Source organism: Lethenteron reissneri, chromosome 56 (genome assembly GCF_015708825.2).
Source record: "Lethenteron reissneri isolate LAM-NWPU_2019-01 chromosome 56, ASM1570882v1, whole genome shotgun sequence".
NCBI classification, from domain to species: domain Eukaryota; kingdom Metazoa; phylum Chordata; class Hyperoartia; order Petromyzontiformes; family Petromyzontidae; genus Lethenteron; species Lethenteron reissneri.
The window spans coordinates 10,332,724-10,349,104 of NC_083834.1; the positions used below are offsets into that span (position 1 = coordinate 10,332,724).

Consider the following 16,381-nt stretch of genomic DNA (forward strand, 5'->3'; position numbering starts at 1 on the left):
AAGGCGGTCGGGCGTGTGCTGGCCACCCACCGCCTCGTGTACCGTTCCAGCCTTCATAGGTGCTCGCTAACAGCACTTGCCTCTACAGTCTGTTAAGGGCTACATGGGGGATCTTTGTCTTTTGGAGCGGTAGCGTAGCGGCTAGCGCGCCGTGCTACAAACCCAGCAACGCGAGTTCGATTCTCGCTCACGGCCACACCAGTGACGATTATCTGAACCCGTCCTGGGCCTCGCCGAGGTCCATTCAGCCTCAAATGAGTGCCAGGTGCGTTGTGTAAACATCGCCACTATGGAGACAAAGGCGGCCGGGCGTGGTGCTGGCCACACACCCTCTTCATAGGTGCTCCTCACTAATCACTAACACCACTTGCCCCAACAGTCTGTTGAGGCTGTACGGGGGATCTTTGTGTTTGTGTCTCCGTGGGGAGCAGTAGCGAGTGGTTCGCGCGCTGGCTCTACAATGTTGAGATCACAAACGGGTAACTGCACAGGAGTGGTCGAGTAGATTCCCGATGGTGGCAGGTGGGCGGCTGTCGGAAGTATGGCGCTTTTTAAAAAGGGCCCCTCCATCAATAAAGCAAACACAAAGCGACGTAGCTTCTCTAACATCTGGTATCCTACAATAACGGAGACAACGTGCGGGGGGGACACTGCTGCGTTGGCAGTGGCGCATGAACACAAACAACAACACAACAACAACAACAAAACACAACACAACAACACAACAACAAAACAACAACAAAACAACAACACAACACACACACGCGTTCGTGAATAACACCGCGGTCCTAAAATGGCCCTTCTCTTTCATTGCAGGGAGATCAAGCCGTATCTGATTCACTGAACGTTTCATAAGCCGGTCCTCGCTGCTGCTGCTGTGGATTTTCCCCGGTATAAATGTGCCGCGTGCTTTCTGATCTAAATTCATGGCTTTTCTGCGCCTTATTTGACTAAGCACCCCTCATGTGTTTGAGCATTCAACGGAACACTGCGGCCAGAATTGTTTGGTGCGATTGTGAATCAGGTAATAACAAAAAAAGGAATTTTTTTCTTTAATGTACTTCCCAAAATGAGAAAGAATATATATTCCATCCATTGCGTTATTTCCCTGGATGGGCTAGACATTGATTAAATTAAACTTATTCTCCCCCGTGTTTTCAAATATTCATTACACAAATACAGTGCGCGGCACCACTTTTTGTAAATGCGCAGAGTTTCTCGGCTGCAGGGACGGCGAGCGAGCGAAAGGCCGCGGGTTCAAGTGCTGCATGAAGGTCGACTCAACCCATCATCCTTGCCGGGGTCGATACATTCCAGTACCAATTTGTGGGGAGGTCAACAGCGGTTGTCCTACGGATAGACTCACCGCCTTCATAGGAATGTGGAACTTCGACTGCCCGATACAGTGCTTTAAACTAGAGATGAGTGCCAATGCATCAATGCTCATTGTGGAGGGAATCGCTTTGACCTTTTGAACTGCAACAACAACAACAATAATAATTTACAGTTTCCTGGTGATACAATGCTGGCTGAAGGCTTCCCCACATGCCGGGTCAGTCACGGGAGTTATTTGACGGCACTTCACCACGCTAGTTCGTGCGGGTTGGTGAAGACAGCACAGAAGTCGGAGCCTATCGGTGCATCCGTCACAATGGCGTTCCCTGCACCCCCCCCCCCCCTCCGAGTCACACAGCGCGTTGCTGCTGCACCCCCACGGGCGTTTGCGAGGAGTGTGGGGCACCACTACCGGTCCGTGCGTCACTCGCCGTGTCACGGATGTTAGCCGTGGCCCGGAGCGGAACTTCATTCTCCGGGATTTATAGCGCGACGCGCTAACCACTGCGCCACTGCTCCTCCCCAATCGCAACCTGAAACGTACACTTTCTACATGTCAATTGTTTTAAGTGAACAAGTGGCGGCTTGCTAAGTATGGTGAATCAGAACAAGTATGATGGTCTTAAATTTAAAAGGTTAGAATGCCACTTTGTGGCTTCTACTAATCGACTTTGCAGAATGATTTTTTTTTGCATTATCCTCTTCTAGCGATGGCAGTAACGGCATCAGGAGGCAATCATCGACATTCAAGGACAAATACCATCTGAAGGCCACTTACCATTGCCCAGCGCGCCTTTCAAAAGCCCTCACTCGCCACTCGGAACGGTGAAATAGTCCAGCAATGCGGCCACTCCTTGGCAGAAACCGCCGTCATAAATTATCTTGGCTTTTTTTTGTAGCGATTATTTTTTTTTGTTTTCCTTTCTTTTTCTAGAAATCTCCCAAAAAAAATGTCGCACGAGCAACGTCGCCACGCACCACGAACAAAACACGGGACTTGGGCTCTGTGGATCCGGCCAGGTCACATCCGGCTGGGTGGCTGGGGGATTTTTGAGCTGCATTCACAACACGATGATGCCAATCCCCTTCACCCCGCCCCCATCTTCTCCCAACCCCCCTCTGCCCCGTCTTCTCCCAACCCCCATCTGCCCCCGTCTTGCCTCTGCTATTCAAACGAAGCACAGTCCGTTAGGAGGGAAGAGGAGGAGATGGGGTGTGGGGGGTGAAGAAGCGATTCCATTAATAACATCGCTCCGCATTCACTGCTCACTGCCCCACGACATCACCATAGGGCTAGAGAGGGCGGGGAGGGACGGTCGAGGGGGCGTGGGGGGAGGGGGGCGAGTGACCGTGGGTTGCTCCACACATCCCATGTCATTCCACCAAGATGGCTATTATGGAATGCAAAGAACGGAAAGTTAAAAAGCGACAACAACGACGGCGGGCAGAGCGTCACGAGTTGGCGTGAGAGGGGAGAAGCTTGGGGAGGATGGGTAGGGGGCCGCGGCCCCGATTGGGGGCTCCGCAGGGTCCGGCTGAGCGCGCTCTGCGAGGCTCACCCGGTGCCTTGCCAGCGCCGAGGAGGGGAGTTCGTGCAGTGCCGGCGCTGCTTCTGTTGCAGTCAAGCAATAATTAACTACGGTGCGTGACTGACATTGTAATTCCGTTTCCCAGGGTTGTTTTCTCTCTCGCTCGCTCCTTCTCTCTCTCTCCCTCGTTGCTGCCCCCCCCCTCTCTCTCTCTTTGTGCTGTGCTTCCACCCAACTCGAATAGAGCGGGGGGGAGCCTAGGGTTTAAGGGTGCGTGTGCGTGTCGCCCTGCCCGCCTCAATAGGCGCTCGCTAACAGCGGGGGATGTACTTGTCCGTGTTGATTGTGTCCACGGGGAGCAGGGAGCGGTTTGTTCGCGCACTGCACTTCAAACTTGGTGGTCCAGGTTCAATTCGCGCCGCGGTCACCACCAGCGGCGGCTCATGTCTTGAGTCAACTCGCGGCCCGCCTCTCCAGGTCGACGCAGCCTTAAATAACGAGGAGCTCCCGCGATGGCGTGCAAACAGTAGCGCCGGCGAGAGACAAAGGCGGCAGGAGTGGTTGTGCCCCCCCCCCCCACCAGAGAGGTGCTGCTCGCTCCCAGCACGTGCCCCCCCCCCCCCCCCCCCATTGAGGCTGCGTGGCTACACGCGGGACGACGTCGTCGTCGTGGTCTTTGTGTCCTCCTTGCGGCTCGTGCTGGGAGCAGACTGCACTACGGGCGCAGCAAGCCCTGTCGCAGCGTCACCTTGTTTCAGTGGACTGGGGGGGGGGTACACACAAACCATTAGGGGGGCACCACGACGACACCGTCAGTGTTCAACGAAACGTTAAACAAACGTTGGGCGGCGTACGGACAAAACACGGTGCGTTCAGCCCCCCCCCCCCCCCGTGTGTGTGCGAGGCGCCACCGCCACTCCACGTGTATGTGCGTTGTATGTATGTTGTAGTACTGACTGTGTGTTGTATGTATATTATGTATGTTATATGTATATTGTATGTACGTTGTATGTATGTTGTATGTATGTTGTATGTATATTGTATGTATATTGTATGTATGTGTATGTATGTTGTATGTATATTGTATGTATGTTGTATGTATGTTGTATGTATATTGTATGTATGTTGTATGTATGTTGTAGTATGTTGTATGTATGTTATATGTATATTGTATGTACGTTGTATGTATGTTTGTATGTATGTTGTATGTATGTTGTATGTATGTTTTATGTATGTTGTATGTATATTGTATGTATGTTGTATGTATATTGTATGTACGTTGTATGTATATTGTATGTATGTTGTATGTATGTTGTATGTATGTTGTATGTACGTTGTGGGGAAGGGACAACTCCCTCCGTCTATCGTGCGCAGCATCCCAGCAGTCGCCTCCGTCTTCAATGCCACTTTATTGGGGGGGCAGGAGAGGAGGGGGGGGGTACACCTTCAGCAGGGGCAGCTGAGCCCCCCACACCCACGCTGCGTGTAGGAAGCGGTTGCCATCTGTCCCGGTTTCCTCGGGATCATCCTTTGCCGAGGAGGCAGCAGCCGCTGTCACGTGACACCTGTCGATCTTCCCCGGGACATTGTGAGTCTCGGTCTTCCTCAGTTGCGTGGTAATAACAACAATAACAACAACAACACCACCCATGCACCACTGGAGACAATTCATTACACGCAGCCCCCTCTCTGCCCTGTGAGATAGTCTTCCTCTTGTTGCCACGATGTCTCCCCGTGTTTTGTATTTCGGAGAGGGGCCACCCTCGAGGCTGATGATGATGATGATGGAACTCCCATCAGCTGCTTCATGATAACGACAAGAAGACGAATCATAATAAGAGTGCAGAACATTGCTAATTGCTGCTGAGATTCATCATGTTGGGCTTGTGACGTACCTCAATCAGCCTGTTGACGTACCTGAGTGAGCCGTGACGTAGCTGAGTGAGCCTGTAACGTCACCTGAGTGAGCCCGTGACGAACCTGAGTGAGCCTGAGACGTACTTGAATCAGCCTGTGACGTACCTGAGTGAGTCTGTGACGTCACCTGAGTGAGCCCGTGACGTCACCTGAGTGAGCCCGGGACGTGCCTGTGTGAGCCTGTGACGTCACCTGAGTGAGCCTGTGACGTACCTGAATCAGCCTGTGACGAATCGCCTCAACAGAATCGTCGTGCTCAGCCAATGAGTGGCCACGGGCACCGCTTTCGCGAGCGGACGAAATAAGCGGCACGAGCACTTTACGAGCGCGCAGGGCCACGTGCTCGCCATTGCGAACATCGCGAGATAGAAAGAGAACGCAAGCCGCGTTAAATGGCATCGTCCAAACTGTGCAGGGAAGTGAGCGGCGCTCGGGCAGGGACGCGTCACGGTCGATGGTCACGAATGGTAGCGCAGTGGCAGCCAAGGAATGGAACGCGTCCGAGAGCACACCCATCGCGGAGATGAGCGATGAAATAAATCCGTGTGCAGCGCTGGGTGGAACGTTGTATCGCAGCATCGTGAAAAGGGGGAGGCGGGCGGCTTGGGGAGGCCTTCATCCAACAGTGGATCGATCAAGATGATTGATGGCGACGTTGATGTTGCTGCTGTTACGGCTCGCTGCTTCGACGACAGCCGCCCCTTGCCGCGCCGTGCGGCTCCCCGCTCGGGACGACGGCGGCGGTCGCGTGCTGCCCCCTGCCGCACGGGTCGCTCAGACGTCACGTGACGCCCTCTCCCGCACGAGCGAGCCACCGGTGGTGAGGACGTGGCCATGGGGAAGGATGCTGCTCTCTGCTGTGGGCCAATCGGTGTCAAAGAGTATGCATATCTATGTTATATATGTGTGTGCTATCAGCGCATGTTTGTCTGCATGTTTTGCCAACCGTCCGTGTGGTTAATGCAGACATGGTGCCTTGTAATAGCTGTCTATTTAGTCCATAAAAAAAAAATTCGCTTAGATCGCGTGAATATAAATGTGTCGTTAAACCCGACGCCACCACCCGACACAGCCACTTAGTAGTAAGGGTTGTCACGTGAACAGAACATGGCAATTCGTTACTAGGACAGCACGCCGGTCCGTTGGAGAGTAACATCCACAACATTTACAATTCCAGTACGACGTTTCGCCAGTAATTACAACTCGCATCATCAAGCGGACAGCCGACCTGTTAAACTATCTAATTGGTGTTTAAACATATTAACACCTGTTTTTTTGCCGGAATGGGTAAAGCTTGTTTTTATTAATTTTATACTGGCAAAAAGTTCCCATAGATATCACACAAAGAACTATAGATTACACTGAGACCCATCGATCACATCGAGGCCCTTAAACTCAGACAGACATCTAGATGAAGGAGGCAGCATCATCACAGCGATGCACTCCACTCGCCCTTCCGCATTATCTGTCTCAGCAACCACTTCAAAGTAAAACCGGAGCCGCCGCTCTCCACTAACGAAGAAGAAGAAATTCCCAAACGTGGCCGAGTTGATGACATCTCGAAAGCTAAGCAGGCTTGAGCTTGGGAAGCGCTTGGAAGGGCGACTGTCATGCCAATTCACGCGGCGAGCGTATCACGGTTTGGTTCTGGCTCAGTTCCGCGTTTCGCCAATGGAAAACAACGCACACCGTGCCGAACTCCACGTGCCAGTCGGAAGGGGTTGCACAGAGCCAGGAGTGTGCCACGTGCTGTGGGGAGGACGTCCTCTTCAGATGCCCGTGCCCTTTCCAAATGAAGCCTCCGCTTTATCAGCGCCGTGCACATGGCGAGATGACCCCCAACGTGCATTCACCACACGCGCCTACTTCCCTCTTTGGGCAGACATTGGATCTTCACGCCCGTATGTATGTCTGTATGTAGAACTTCTTTCGCACCGTATGTCGCCAACCATGCTACTTGGACCGTTTTTTTTGGTCTGACATCGGCGTACAGAAAGTCCATCGCCTTGGTAGGACACTGCTTGATTTGGGACCTGAACACTTCTTCTGTGTTCAGGTCCCAAACCAAGCAATGTCCGCTCTGACGTTACTCACGGCAGGGCGATCACATTCTGCCTCGACGCGTGACGCATTAACCATTAAACGTGAGTTTAGCTGAATGGAAAACTGACATTCTGCTGGGTGTTTGTACGTGTGTGTTGGTCCCTCTTGACACACGTCTCAATTTCTTCAGTGAATTTGTTCTGGATATGGCCTTGATTTGGGGGGCAGTGATGCGGTGGCCCAGCAGTGGCAGAGGTTCGCGGTTCGATTCGAGCGGCCGCCCTGATTAATACCGCGGTGTAATAACCCCAGTGCTAATAATACTACGGCGCCGCCTGCTTCATCCACAGTGGTGGTTAAAGATCCCCTGACGTGAGGCGCAAGAGTGGGCCAATGCGTGCCGCGCGCCCGGCTCCCATCGTCCACATTCGAAAGTTTCACCGCACTTCGCTCCACCTGGGATCTCGCTCCCGCACGCAGCGGCAACCAGCGCCCCTCCTGGCCTCCGACATGTGCCCCAATGAGACCCACCCTGCAGTGCTTTTGAATTATCGCCTGGTTCAACGAAATCAACTTGAAACTCGATTTTTTTTTTTAAGTAGGATTTGCTCTTGATTATCCTGAACCAAATGTTACACACACATCTGTTTATTCAGTGCGTCTAACATTTCCTGCAGTTGAATTGCGTTGCAGCTGACTGTGTCGTTAGCAAGTCGGAGATCTTTCCGTATCTCTTGCTTTTAATAAAAAAAAAACACATGGAACGCCACCCATTATCCCAACATCTCTGACAGAACGTTCAGAGATTACGTTCGTGAAGTTAGTTCAGAACGTGAAGAGTTCCCATGCCGGGCTCAAGGATCAAAGCGCTGAGCAGCACCGTTTTAGGTGCTGGGTTCAAATGCTGTGATTACAGCGAGTTCTCCATCTTAGTGAGCATACATAACTAAACTATAAAACAAAAAACTAATTTTTTTTACTTAAAACGAAGATAATGATGGGCTCAAGCCAGTCACTAACGACTGCGCACAAACAATCGCATTAAATTCCGTCTTACAATTAATTGGCTATGCCAGCTCCGAGAATTTAAATATCGGAGCTCGTCGTCGTCAAGCGAACGTCACTGTCATGGGCAGAGCGGCGGGCGCAGCGCAGCAGTGAATGCGCATCGCGTGCAGGGACCTCGGGGCGCCGCTCTGCCAACACGAGGGGGTTGCGCGGCTCCAACAGAGCTCCCTTGATGCAGAAAATCTGGCTGTGACGGTCCCACCTGATGACGGAGACTTGTGTTGCCTCCGAAACGTCGTGATTTTTATTTTATTTATATTAATTTTAATTCAATTTTTTACCTACGTGGCTTTACCGAAAGAACTAAGAGGATGAATCCTTGCAGTTACGAAAGCTTCAAATCTAGAATCCAACAGAGCTCCCAAATGGATTCTTCGTCCATGACGCCGACAGCAACAATCGGGGAAAATATTTCATCTTTTTTAAATCAAAAACTAAATATGTTAATTCCTAAAAAATTGTAGATTATGTTTGTGCAGGATGCAGCTGCAGTTTATTTCGGGGGATCTAACGGCGACCACTTCTCTGTAAACAAACCACGACGTTGCCTTTCTCCTACGCGGCGAAATCGTCGTGAACCCCAAGAGGCGATTCCAACTCGGAGGGACCTCACTCGCCAGGGGGCTTCAACAGCTACGCGGCGGTCGCTCCACGCTCGGCCCGTTTGTGCGACACGCACACACAATGGGGGCTGTGGGTTTTCAGCTTCTCGTAGTATTTCTTCTTCTTTCCATCGGTCCCCCGCCAGGTACGTGGGGCGCCACGGTGGCCAGATGTTAATTACCTCGCCTCGAATACAGGAGGTCGTGAGTTCCATCCCGACCCTGACGTCGATTTTGTATTTGGAGTGTGCATGTTCTCCCCGTGGTCGTATGGATTTTTCTCCGGGTCCTTCGGGTTTTCCTTCCACATTGAGACTCATCCGTTTGAGAGTATCTGACCGCTATAAGTGTCCACTTGATTAACCACTTCGTTGAAATATCATTTGTGGCCAGGTCGCTTCTAAAAAGAGCTATGCAGCTCGGTGGGCCTTACCTGGTAAAATAAAAAATAGTTTCGTTTTGGTTTAGCTTGAGTGAATCCCAAGCTGAGCAAACGTGGCTTGGCCGACTCGCCGATGTGGCCTCCGGCTATGATGCGTCGTGTTCCTACCATCTCCGACGTTCGCTTTATGTGCTGGGAGCTTCTCCAAGAGCTGTGATATTTTTGTTGTCGATGCCTTCACGGCGCTTACCATGGGCGTCAACGAGGTGCCGTGCCCTGGCTTGCCAGAAGGCAGTACAGAAATGTGGACTCCACCTGTTTCATCGGTATGATATAGAGTGTCCCCCCCCCCGCACACGTGGGCTTTCTCCAGGTGCTCTGATTTTTTTCCCGCCAGTAAACACTCGTTAATTGGTCGATAACAACATTATATAAAGAGGAATGCAGAACTTGGGCAATTAGTGGTAGCGCCGGCTCCACGCCACCGCGTGGCTGCTGCTGCTGCTGCCTTCCCGCTCGTCTGTAGTTCCTTCTCGCGCCTCTGAGTCGTTCTGTCTCTGAGTCGTTCTGTCTCTGAGTCGTTCTGTCTCTGAATCGTTCTGTCTCTGAATCGTTCTGTCTCTGAATCGTTCTTTCTCTGAGTCGTTCTGTCTCTGAGTCGTTCTGTCTCTGAGTCGTTCTGTCTCTGAATCGTTCTGTCTCTGAATCGTTCTGCCTCTGAGTCGTTCTGTCTCTGAGTCGTTCCCTCTCTCTCTACGAGAGCGAGTGAAAACAGTGCGGGCGGCAGCGCATCGTGACGAGTTGACATTATTATTATCTAGATTGTTATATTCTGGTTATTTTGGATATTTGTTTTGCTTTTTTTATTTTGGTAGCTCTCGGTTCCAACATCGTGACGACCGCCGGCAAAACCGTTCATCTGCCGTGCCCGTCGGGCAATCCCTCCGAGCGGAACGGCACCTGGAGATGGTATCCAGACTTGCAGAACGACGAATTCGTGTCCATCGCCACTTTCGGCCAAGCCGCGGTGACACCGAGTGCCGAGCGCTGCCATGCGGCGTTCGCCCGGAGGATGGACGTGCCCGGGCAGGCCAGCAGAGACTTCTCGCTGCGCATCGTGGGGGCGAGGGAGGAGGACACCGGCGTCTACGTCTGCACCCTCTCCTCTGCCCACTCCAGCCACGTGACCTTCGAAACGGAGCTGAGGGTGGACGCGGGTAATCGTCGTCACCATCGTCACCAGCAGCACCAACCACCGTGGTCATCATCGATCCTTGCCATACATTATTGTTGTGTATTTGGGATGATCACAATGCGATCATGATAACCTTGCCGAACAGACAATTCGATGCTTGTGGATAGTATATCACGCGGTCACCGAGCACTTTCGGCAAGGGTCGTGATGCAGTGTCGAGCGATTCGGTCGACGGGAGTCGTGGGAACTTGAGAAGCGCTGGGAGTTTACATTTCAGGGAGAGAATGGCTAAGCCCTCGGATGTCTGTCTGGGTTGGAAATAGCGTTGTTGTTGTTCGGCACGATGTCCGACGTTTCACACACTCCACCTGCTGAAGGTTCTCAGCTCCCACAACACGTGGAGCGAAACGCCGAGCATCGTGGCTAACAAGAAGCGGCACAACCTGAAAACAATATCCCTCAGCGCTCTACACAGAACAACCGCGAACACATACACAGCAATGCAACAGCACAAATGAGTAAACCTGTGGTGATTAAGCCACGCGGAGATTGTGAAACACTCCAAATGTATAAGCTGTGACATCGAATGAGCAAAGCAGCTCACAAACCGCGCGCGTGTAATGGGGTTGCCCTCTCGCACAGACACGCGATACAAGGGGACTTGGCACCTGGACACGTCTCGTTATTCACTGAGCCGTGACGTGGATGTTCAACCTCAGCACGCCGATTCCTAAAACAAACAAAATATAGCAAAGCGCAGCAGCACGTCACTCAGTCAGCGAGGGGGCGATCCGCGGGAGCGTCCACCCGCGTGTGACCAGGGAGCGACCTTCCCTCCGGTGGATTTAAAACCAAAGTCGACGCCCGCGATCCGCCCGTCGGAGCGTGCGACTCGAGCCGTGAGCGGGGGGGGGGATCGGGGGGGACGGGGGAGCGCGGGGAGTGAGGGAGCGGGGGGGAGCGGGGTGGGGGGCGTGGGAGAGCGGGGGGGGGGTCCGAGTTGGGCTGTGCGCTCAGTGTTCGTCCTCTGGATCTGTCGCCGCGCACATCCTGCGGGCAAATCCTCGACCCCCGGAGATTCCCGGCGCCGACGTCCGTGGGTTAGAAGCCGCTCGTGGAGTCGAAAAGTGATTGGGTGCTGCTGCTGCTGCTGCTTCCGTTGCCAGCGGTGCACACGCACGGTTAACGAAACAGCCTCAACGCGTTCGCCAATAACACCGTGGCCCTTAAACCAAATGTATATATATACAACATGCGACGATTCAAGCATTTGCCCTTCTTCCATAAGACATAGCGTCGACGCAGCATCAGCAAGCAATGTCATGCGATTTCTGTCCGTTCCGTTGGCGCTCGCATCGTGAACCTCAACGACGGCCAGGACCAAAGCCTCGGGCGAAGCGGCCTGCCAGGGGATCTGAGCGCTTCAGAATCGTTGGGCACTTTTAAAATAATCTAAAACCTGACTTGCTTTTGAAACTTGCTTTGAATTAGGATTCTTTAATTGTGTTAGTTTGATTATGCCTTTGCCAGAAATGTGTCACAAATTGATTTTATTTTGCCTAGAATTTCATTTTTACTGTACATACCTGGAAAGCACTATGTATTCCTTTTTTTGCACGAATATTGCGATAAAAGTAAAGTTTGATTGTTTTTTTTTCACCACGCCACATCGAATGGAACCGGGCCAGCGCCGTGCAATTGCCCGCGTTCGTGCCCCCACGTGCTCTGGTTGGTGCCGGTGGGGATCGGCATCGGGATGGTCGCCACGGTGCCCCTACTGAGCTGCCTCTGCGACACGGCGCTCAATTACAACCGACGTAAGTGCCAAACTCTGCCTCCTGCCAGCGGTGCATTCAATGGGCCAGAGCGCCGTGCCGTGGGGGTCCGAGGCCGGATTGTGAACTCTTCTTGAACTGCGCAGGAGGGGTGCGCTTTTGTTTTGTAAATGGTGCTCGCTCACACCGTGGCTGATGGGAGGGCCTCCACTCGAACGAGCTCTGCAGATCTCCTCTAGAGAGTATGTGGCCTGGACTTGCACGCTGGCCAGACGACTTAAACGAGGTGGGAGCACCCACACGTTCCCCCACCACCACACGCGACTCGCCCATTATGGACGAACCGCGCTGAGCGAACTTACACCGCTGGGTGGCGAGAGGCGGCAGGAGGTGGGGTGGGGGGTTAATAAACTTGCACCCTTGTCTCAACTTACACGCCGGGAGATGCAGTCGGACCAGCGACTTCTGTATGGCAAGTCCGGTAGCGTGCTGCTGACCATTACACAGCGGCCGCCTCCCTGGTTTATGGGATGCTTATCCTTCATCAGTTTACAATTCATGGGGATATGTTGTGTTTATTATGAGAGTTTGAAGTTAATATCCTCGAACAGACCCACCAGAGATGGGGAGAGATCCTCACTGGGTCGAGACTTTCCCTCGGTTGTGTCGCTGTGACGATCCACGCGGTGGGGAGCTGGGCCCGCTCCTCTCGGCAATGCCCCCTCGAGGTGGGCGTGCCCCTAATGTAAGACTCCGCGTCTGTGTCTGCCTGTGCTGTGTGGTGGTGTCCTTGTGTTGTTCTTGTTCAGGGAAAAGGACCCTCAAAAAGTGGTAAGCGCTTCCGTGTCACCCCTGGGTCCGCCCGAGGAGTTCACCGCGCTCGGTCTGACGGCAAGGCCATCACGAACTCTCTGCTCACGCCTAGCAATGCAGCGCCGTGGAGGCAGTGAGAGTTGGTGGTACACAGGGATGTGTGAAGCTCCCTCACCTGCCCGTGGGCCGTCGAGGTCACCACCCAGATCTGTGAAGCGTCCTGGAGATGACGTTGCATTTAGACGCTTATTACATTGCATCTCCTGGCTTGTCGGAGTAATGGTGGCAGTACAGCAAGTGGGTGGGTTAATTTCCATCCGTATTCCATCTGCATGGGGGATTTAGAATGACCCCCGTCTCACGGCTGAATCTTCATCTCATTCGTGTAGTTCGCCAAACTGCCCAACGTAGGACCACAGATCTTGGCCAATTGCAATTGTTGGCGCCAACTTGGACTGGTGCAAAAATTAGCAGGACCCTCCTGAAACAAGTTCACGGGACTCGGTAAGACTTTCATGGGTAGACAACAGTAGCATTAGTGGTCATAACAACTACAATATATGGCATCACGAGTGGTGTGTTGTAATGCTGGCCACATTGTCGCCGATAGGCAAACCTTCAGGATCCACACCCTGCGGGCTATGAGAGAGCGCCCGGTCGTCCAGAGCGACGTGGCAGGTGGGACAACCACAGCAGCTGCACCCACCACTTGCGGGCCGCCACGCTCACTGTGATCATCACGCAGAGCCGTGTTCCGACGGGAATGGCGAATCGGGGCGACTGCCCCGGGCCCCACGCTTTGGGGTGGGGGGGAGACGCTTCGACGTCACGCTGCCAGATGTAATACTTCCGTCGGGGGGCCCACGCGGTGGGCTTTGCCCCGGGCCCCGCACCCCCCCCCCACTCACTTAGAACGGCCCTGAGGCTCACACGTTGTGTAAAGTTATTAATTCCCAAGGAGGCTGCCGCAGTGTGACGGTCAGCACCGCGGACTTGCAACCCAGAGGTCGCTCGTTCGATTCCATTTCCCCACGCCGCAGTTTGAAGCTCCCTCGAGTGGAGGCCCTTCATACGCCAGCAGTGGCGTGAGAAACCAGTTGCAGGGCTGCACCTTCACCCTGTGATTGAGCATCGATTCCCAAGCTGTCGGTTGCACGCCGTAATGATTTCCCAGAAAATGCAGTTGCGATAACGATGTAACCTCACGGATAACACTTCACAATCATGCTAAACATTAACTCCGGGATCATTTTGAAGGTAACTGTGAATAGTGTTAGAAAATATGGCTTATTTATTTAATAAGATGTAGGGGTAGGGCTAGAATTAGTGAGAGATTAGCTCGTTAGGGTCTACGCTCGTCTGTCCCCAGGGCAGTGGGTGAGGCTTTCAGTGTTTTTGCCACTTTTCGTTTTTGATGTTCACAGAGGTCCTCGTTATTGGCAACAAGCAGCCAGTGGAGGAAATACCACATTCCCATGGTAAGGACTGTAACAATTTTTACTAACCACAAACTAACTGGCTTCATAGCAAATGTAATGTGCTCAGTGACAATGGCTATCCAAATCTCAATAGCGAAATATATACAATTGATCTCAGTTGACTTTCACCTGACCAAACACCATTAACATTACGTTGAATTTGGAATGGGTTCATCAATTGTGATGACACATAGGGGTAATCATCACCCCATACTTCCAGACAAATGCCGGTTTGCAGGCCAGGCGATTCTGAGCAATGTTCTCCCCACAGGGACGGCTGCCACTGGGGGTGCCCTTAAAGGGCTGCACGTGGATTGTTGAATTATCTCCACATGATTCCGCGATCGCAGCGGCTAACGTGATCACTCGACAACGTAACGAGCGCGTGATTTGTTTTTCAGAAACTGACGCTCGTGTCAGAGAGTGAAAGAAGATGCCGCAGGACGTCCACGGGCAGCCCTGCCCGCGAGAGGGGGCTAGCAATCGGGGGGAGGGTATGGGGGGCGCGTAGGTCGCACTTGGGATCGGGAGGAGTGAGCGAGGGGGGGGGGGGCGCAGGGGTGGGGGGCTCTCAGTTGGGGGGGGAGGCTTTCTAGTGCTTGCAGTAGTTTGTGGTACTTTCGGTAAAATTAGTTGGACCTGGTTAGGTTGAGAATAAGTCCTCCAGAAAATGAATCTGTGGCTGGAGTGGGTCTCGTGCTGAGCGGCGGCTGCTTTTCAACGCTCGGGGGCCCTCTGTGCAGGAGGCTCCTCCAGATTCACCTTCTCGAGGCGATATCCCTGACCATCGTAGGAGGACATTCCGACAGGGGTTCTTCTGACGTTCGGTTCATTTGTTACCCATTAACCCGTTTTTCAATTTCCGATCCATGCTATCGTCAATGATCGCGATTGCTTGATTCCGAACCGTGTCGTGGCGCGGAGTGAGCACTGAATAAACACGCTCTTCTCGAGGAACACTGCTGCCACTCAGCGTTATTGCCAATTGTTGTGTTTAGGGCTGGGCCATCGGGAGAAAGTACTCTGGCAACCACAGCTGCCGCTTTAATCCCAAACGCAAGCAGGGCCATGCGAAAAGTCGACTCTTCACAGTTTTAACCCTCCCTGATTAATCTGATTAGCGGCCAGCACACAAACTCAGCGCTTCATTTTATTTAAATCGAATTTCAATTAGGCACATGACGGAAGTTTTATTTTTGTTACAGTGATTACGTTAAATTATTTTCAGTCTGTGTGGCCATTCAAGTATCATCTCGGCACGCTTTGGTATTTTGGTGGGCAGTCATGAACATCTTTGCAATTATTTTTAAAGCAGTTTCCGAATACGTCCGTCACTTTATTTTTATACCAGAAATGAACACTGACATGCAGTCCTTTTGCCGATCCACCGCTGGATGAGGGCCTCCCCACACCGTATAGGTCGCGGGGATTAGTTGACCATACTTCACCATGCTGGTCAACGCGGGTGAATGAAGGCGGGGAGCGCAGACGTCGAGGCATTGTGCAGTACAACAGTAGATATTTAGATGTTTTGTCTGCAATGCCCTCTGCTGACAATGGAGCGCCATACTCATTGCAGTGTGCATAACTCAATACAGAATCAGAATCTTTATCGAGACTGCAGGAGGAATCCGATGAGCTCTAAAGCTCTTTTCACAGATGTCCAGCATGGGCACGGGATCAGCGAGGTACGTGATCAGTGCCGTTGTGGAGAATATAAATAAGAAAAAACAAGCAGTGTTTCCTACAAACGCCCATCTCTCCATATATGTGCAGGAGACATTGCTTATCCATTGCGATATGGATATTATCCACAACGATGCGAAGAGTCGCGTCGAGTTATGTATTGCAATATAATGTTGCTTCAGACTGAGGAGCCCACGTCGTGGAGAGAAGGGTCCTTGTCTCTAAACATCTGGCATTTCACCAGCATTGATTGAAGCGAGCCTGACCCTGCTGATGAGACAGTGAATGTCGAAACCGGTCCAGAGCTTGCTTGTTTTGAATCAATGCTGCTGAAATGTTACACTCCCAGATGGCCGTGGGGCTGATGGCTTGTGTAAGACATGCTTTTGGTGTTCGGATGTTGAGAGACCATCAGGTGAAGGAGACATCGGTTATGTAATTGTTGCAAACAGGGTAAATGTGTCGTCTGAAATTCACACAGCACATTAACCGGGTTAAGGAAATCGTTCACCGTCGATTTATGAGCATTCATTCTAATTGACGTTCATGTGAAATGCG

General features: G+C 52.3%; 1 protein-coding gene across 2 annotated transcripts; it reads left to right on the forward strand.

The window, feature by feature from the left end:
• Positions 1-8,526: 8,526 nt before the first annotated feature.
• Positions 8,527-14,614, forward strand: LOC133357115 (uncharacterized). Of its 2 annotated transcripts, XM_061574905.1 has the most exons (7): positions 8,527-8,640; positions 9,752-10,093; positions 11,760-11,888; positions 12,656-12,677; positions 13,270-13,337; positions 14,084-14,137; positions 14,539-14,614. In XM_061574905.1, exons 1-7 carry the CDS (start codon positions 8,577-8,579, stop codon positions 14,562-14,564), a joined length of 705 nt encoding a protein of 234 aa, XP_061430889.1. In that variant the 5' UTR covers positions 8,527-8,576; the 3' UTR covers positions 14,565-14,614. The 2 variants fall into 2 exon arrangements, with proteins under 2 accessions (XP_061430889.1, XP_061430890.1); XM_061574906.1 differs by lacking the exons at positions 14,084-14,137; positions 14,539-14,614 and having other exon boundaries at positions 12,663-12,677; positions 13,270-13,336.
• Positions 14,615-16,381: the final 1,767 nt, after the last annotated feature.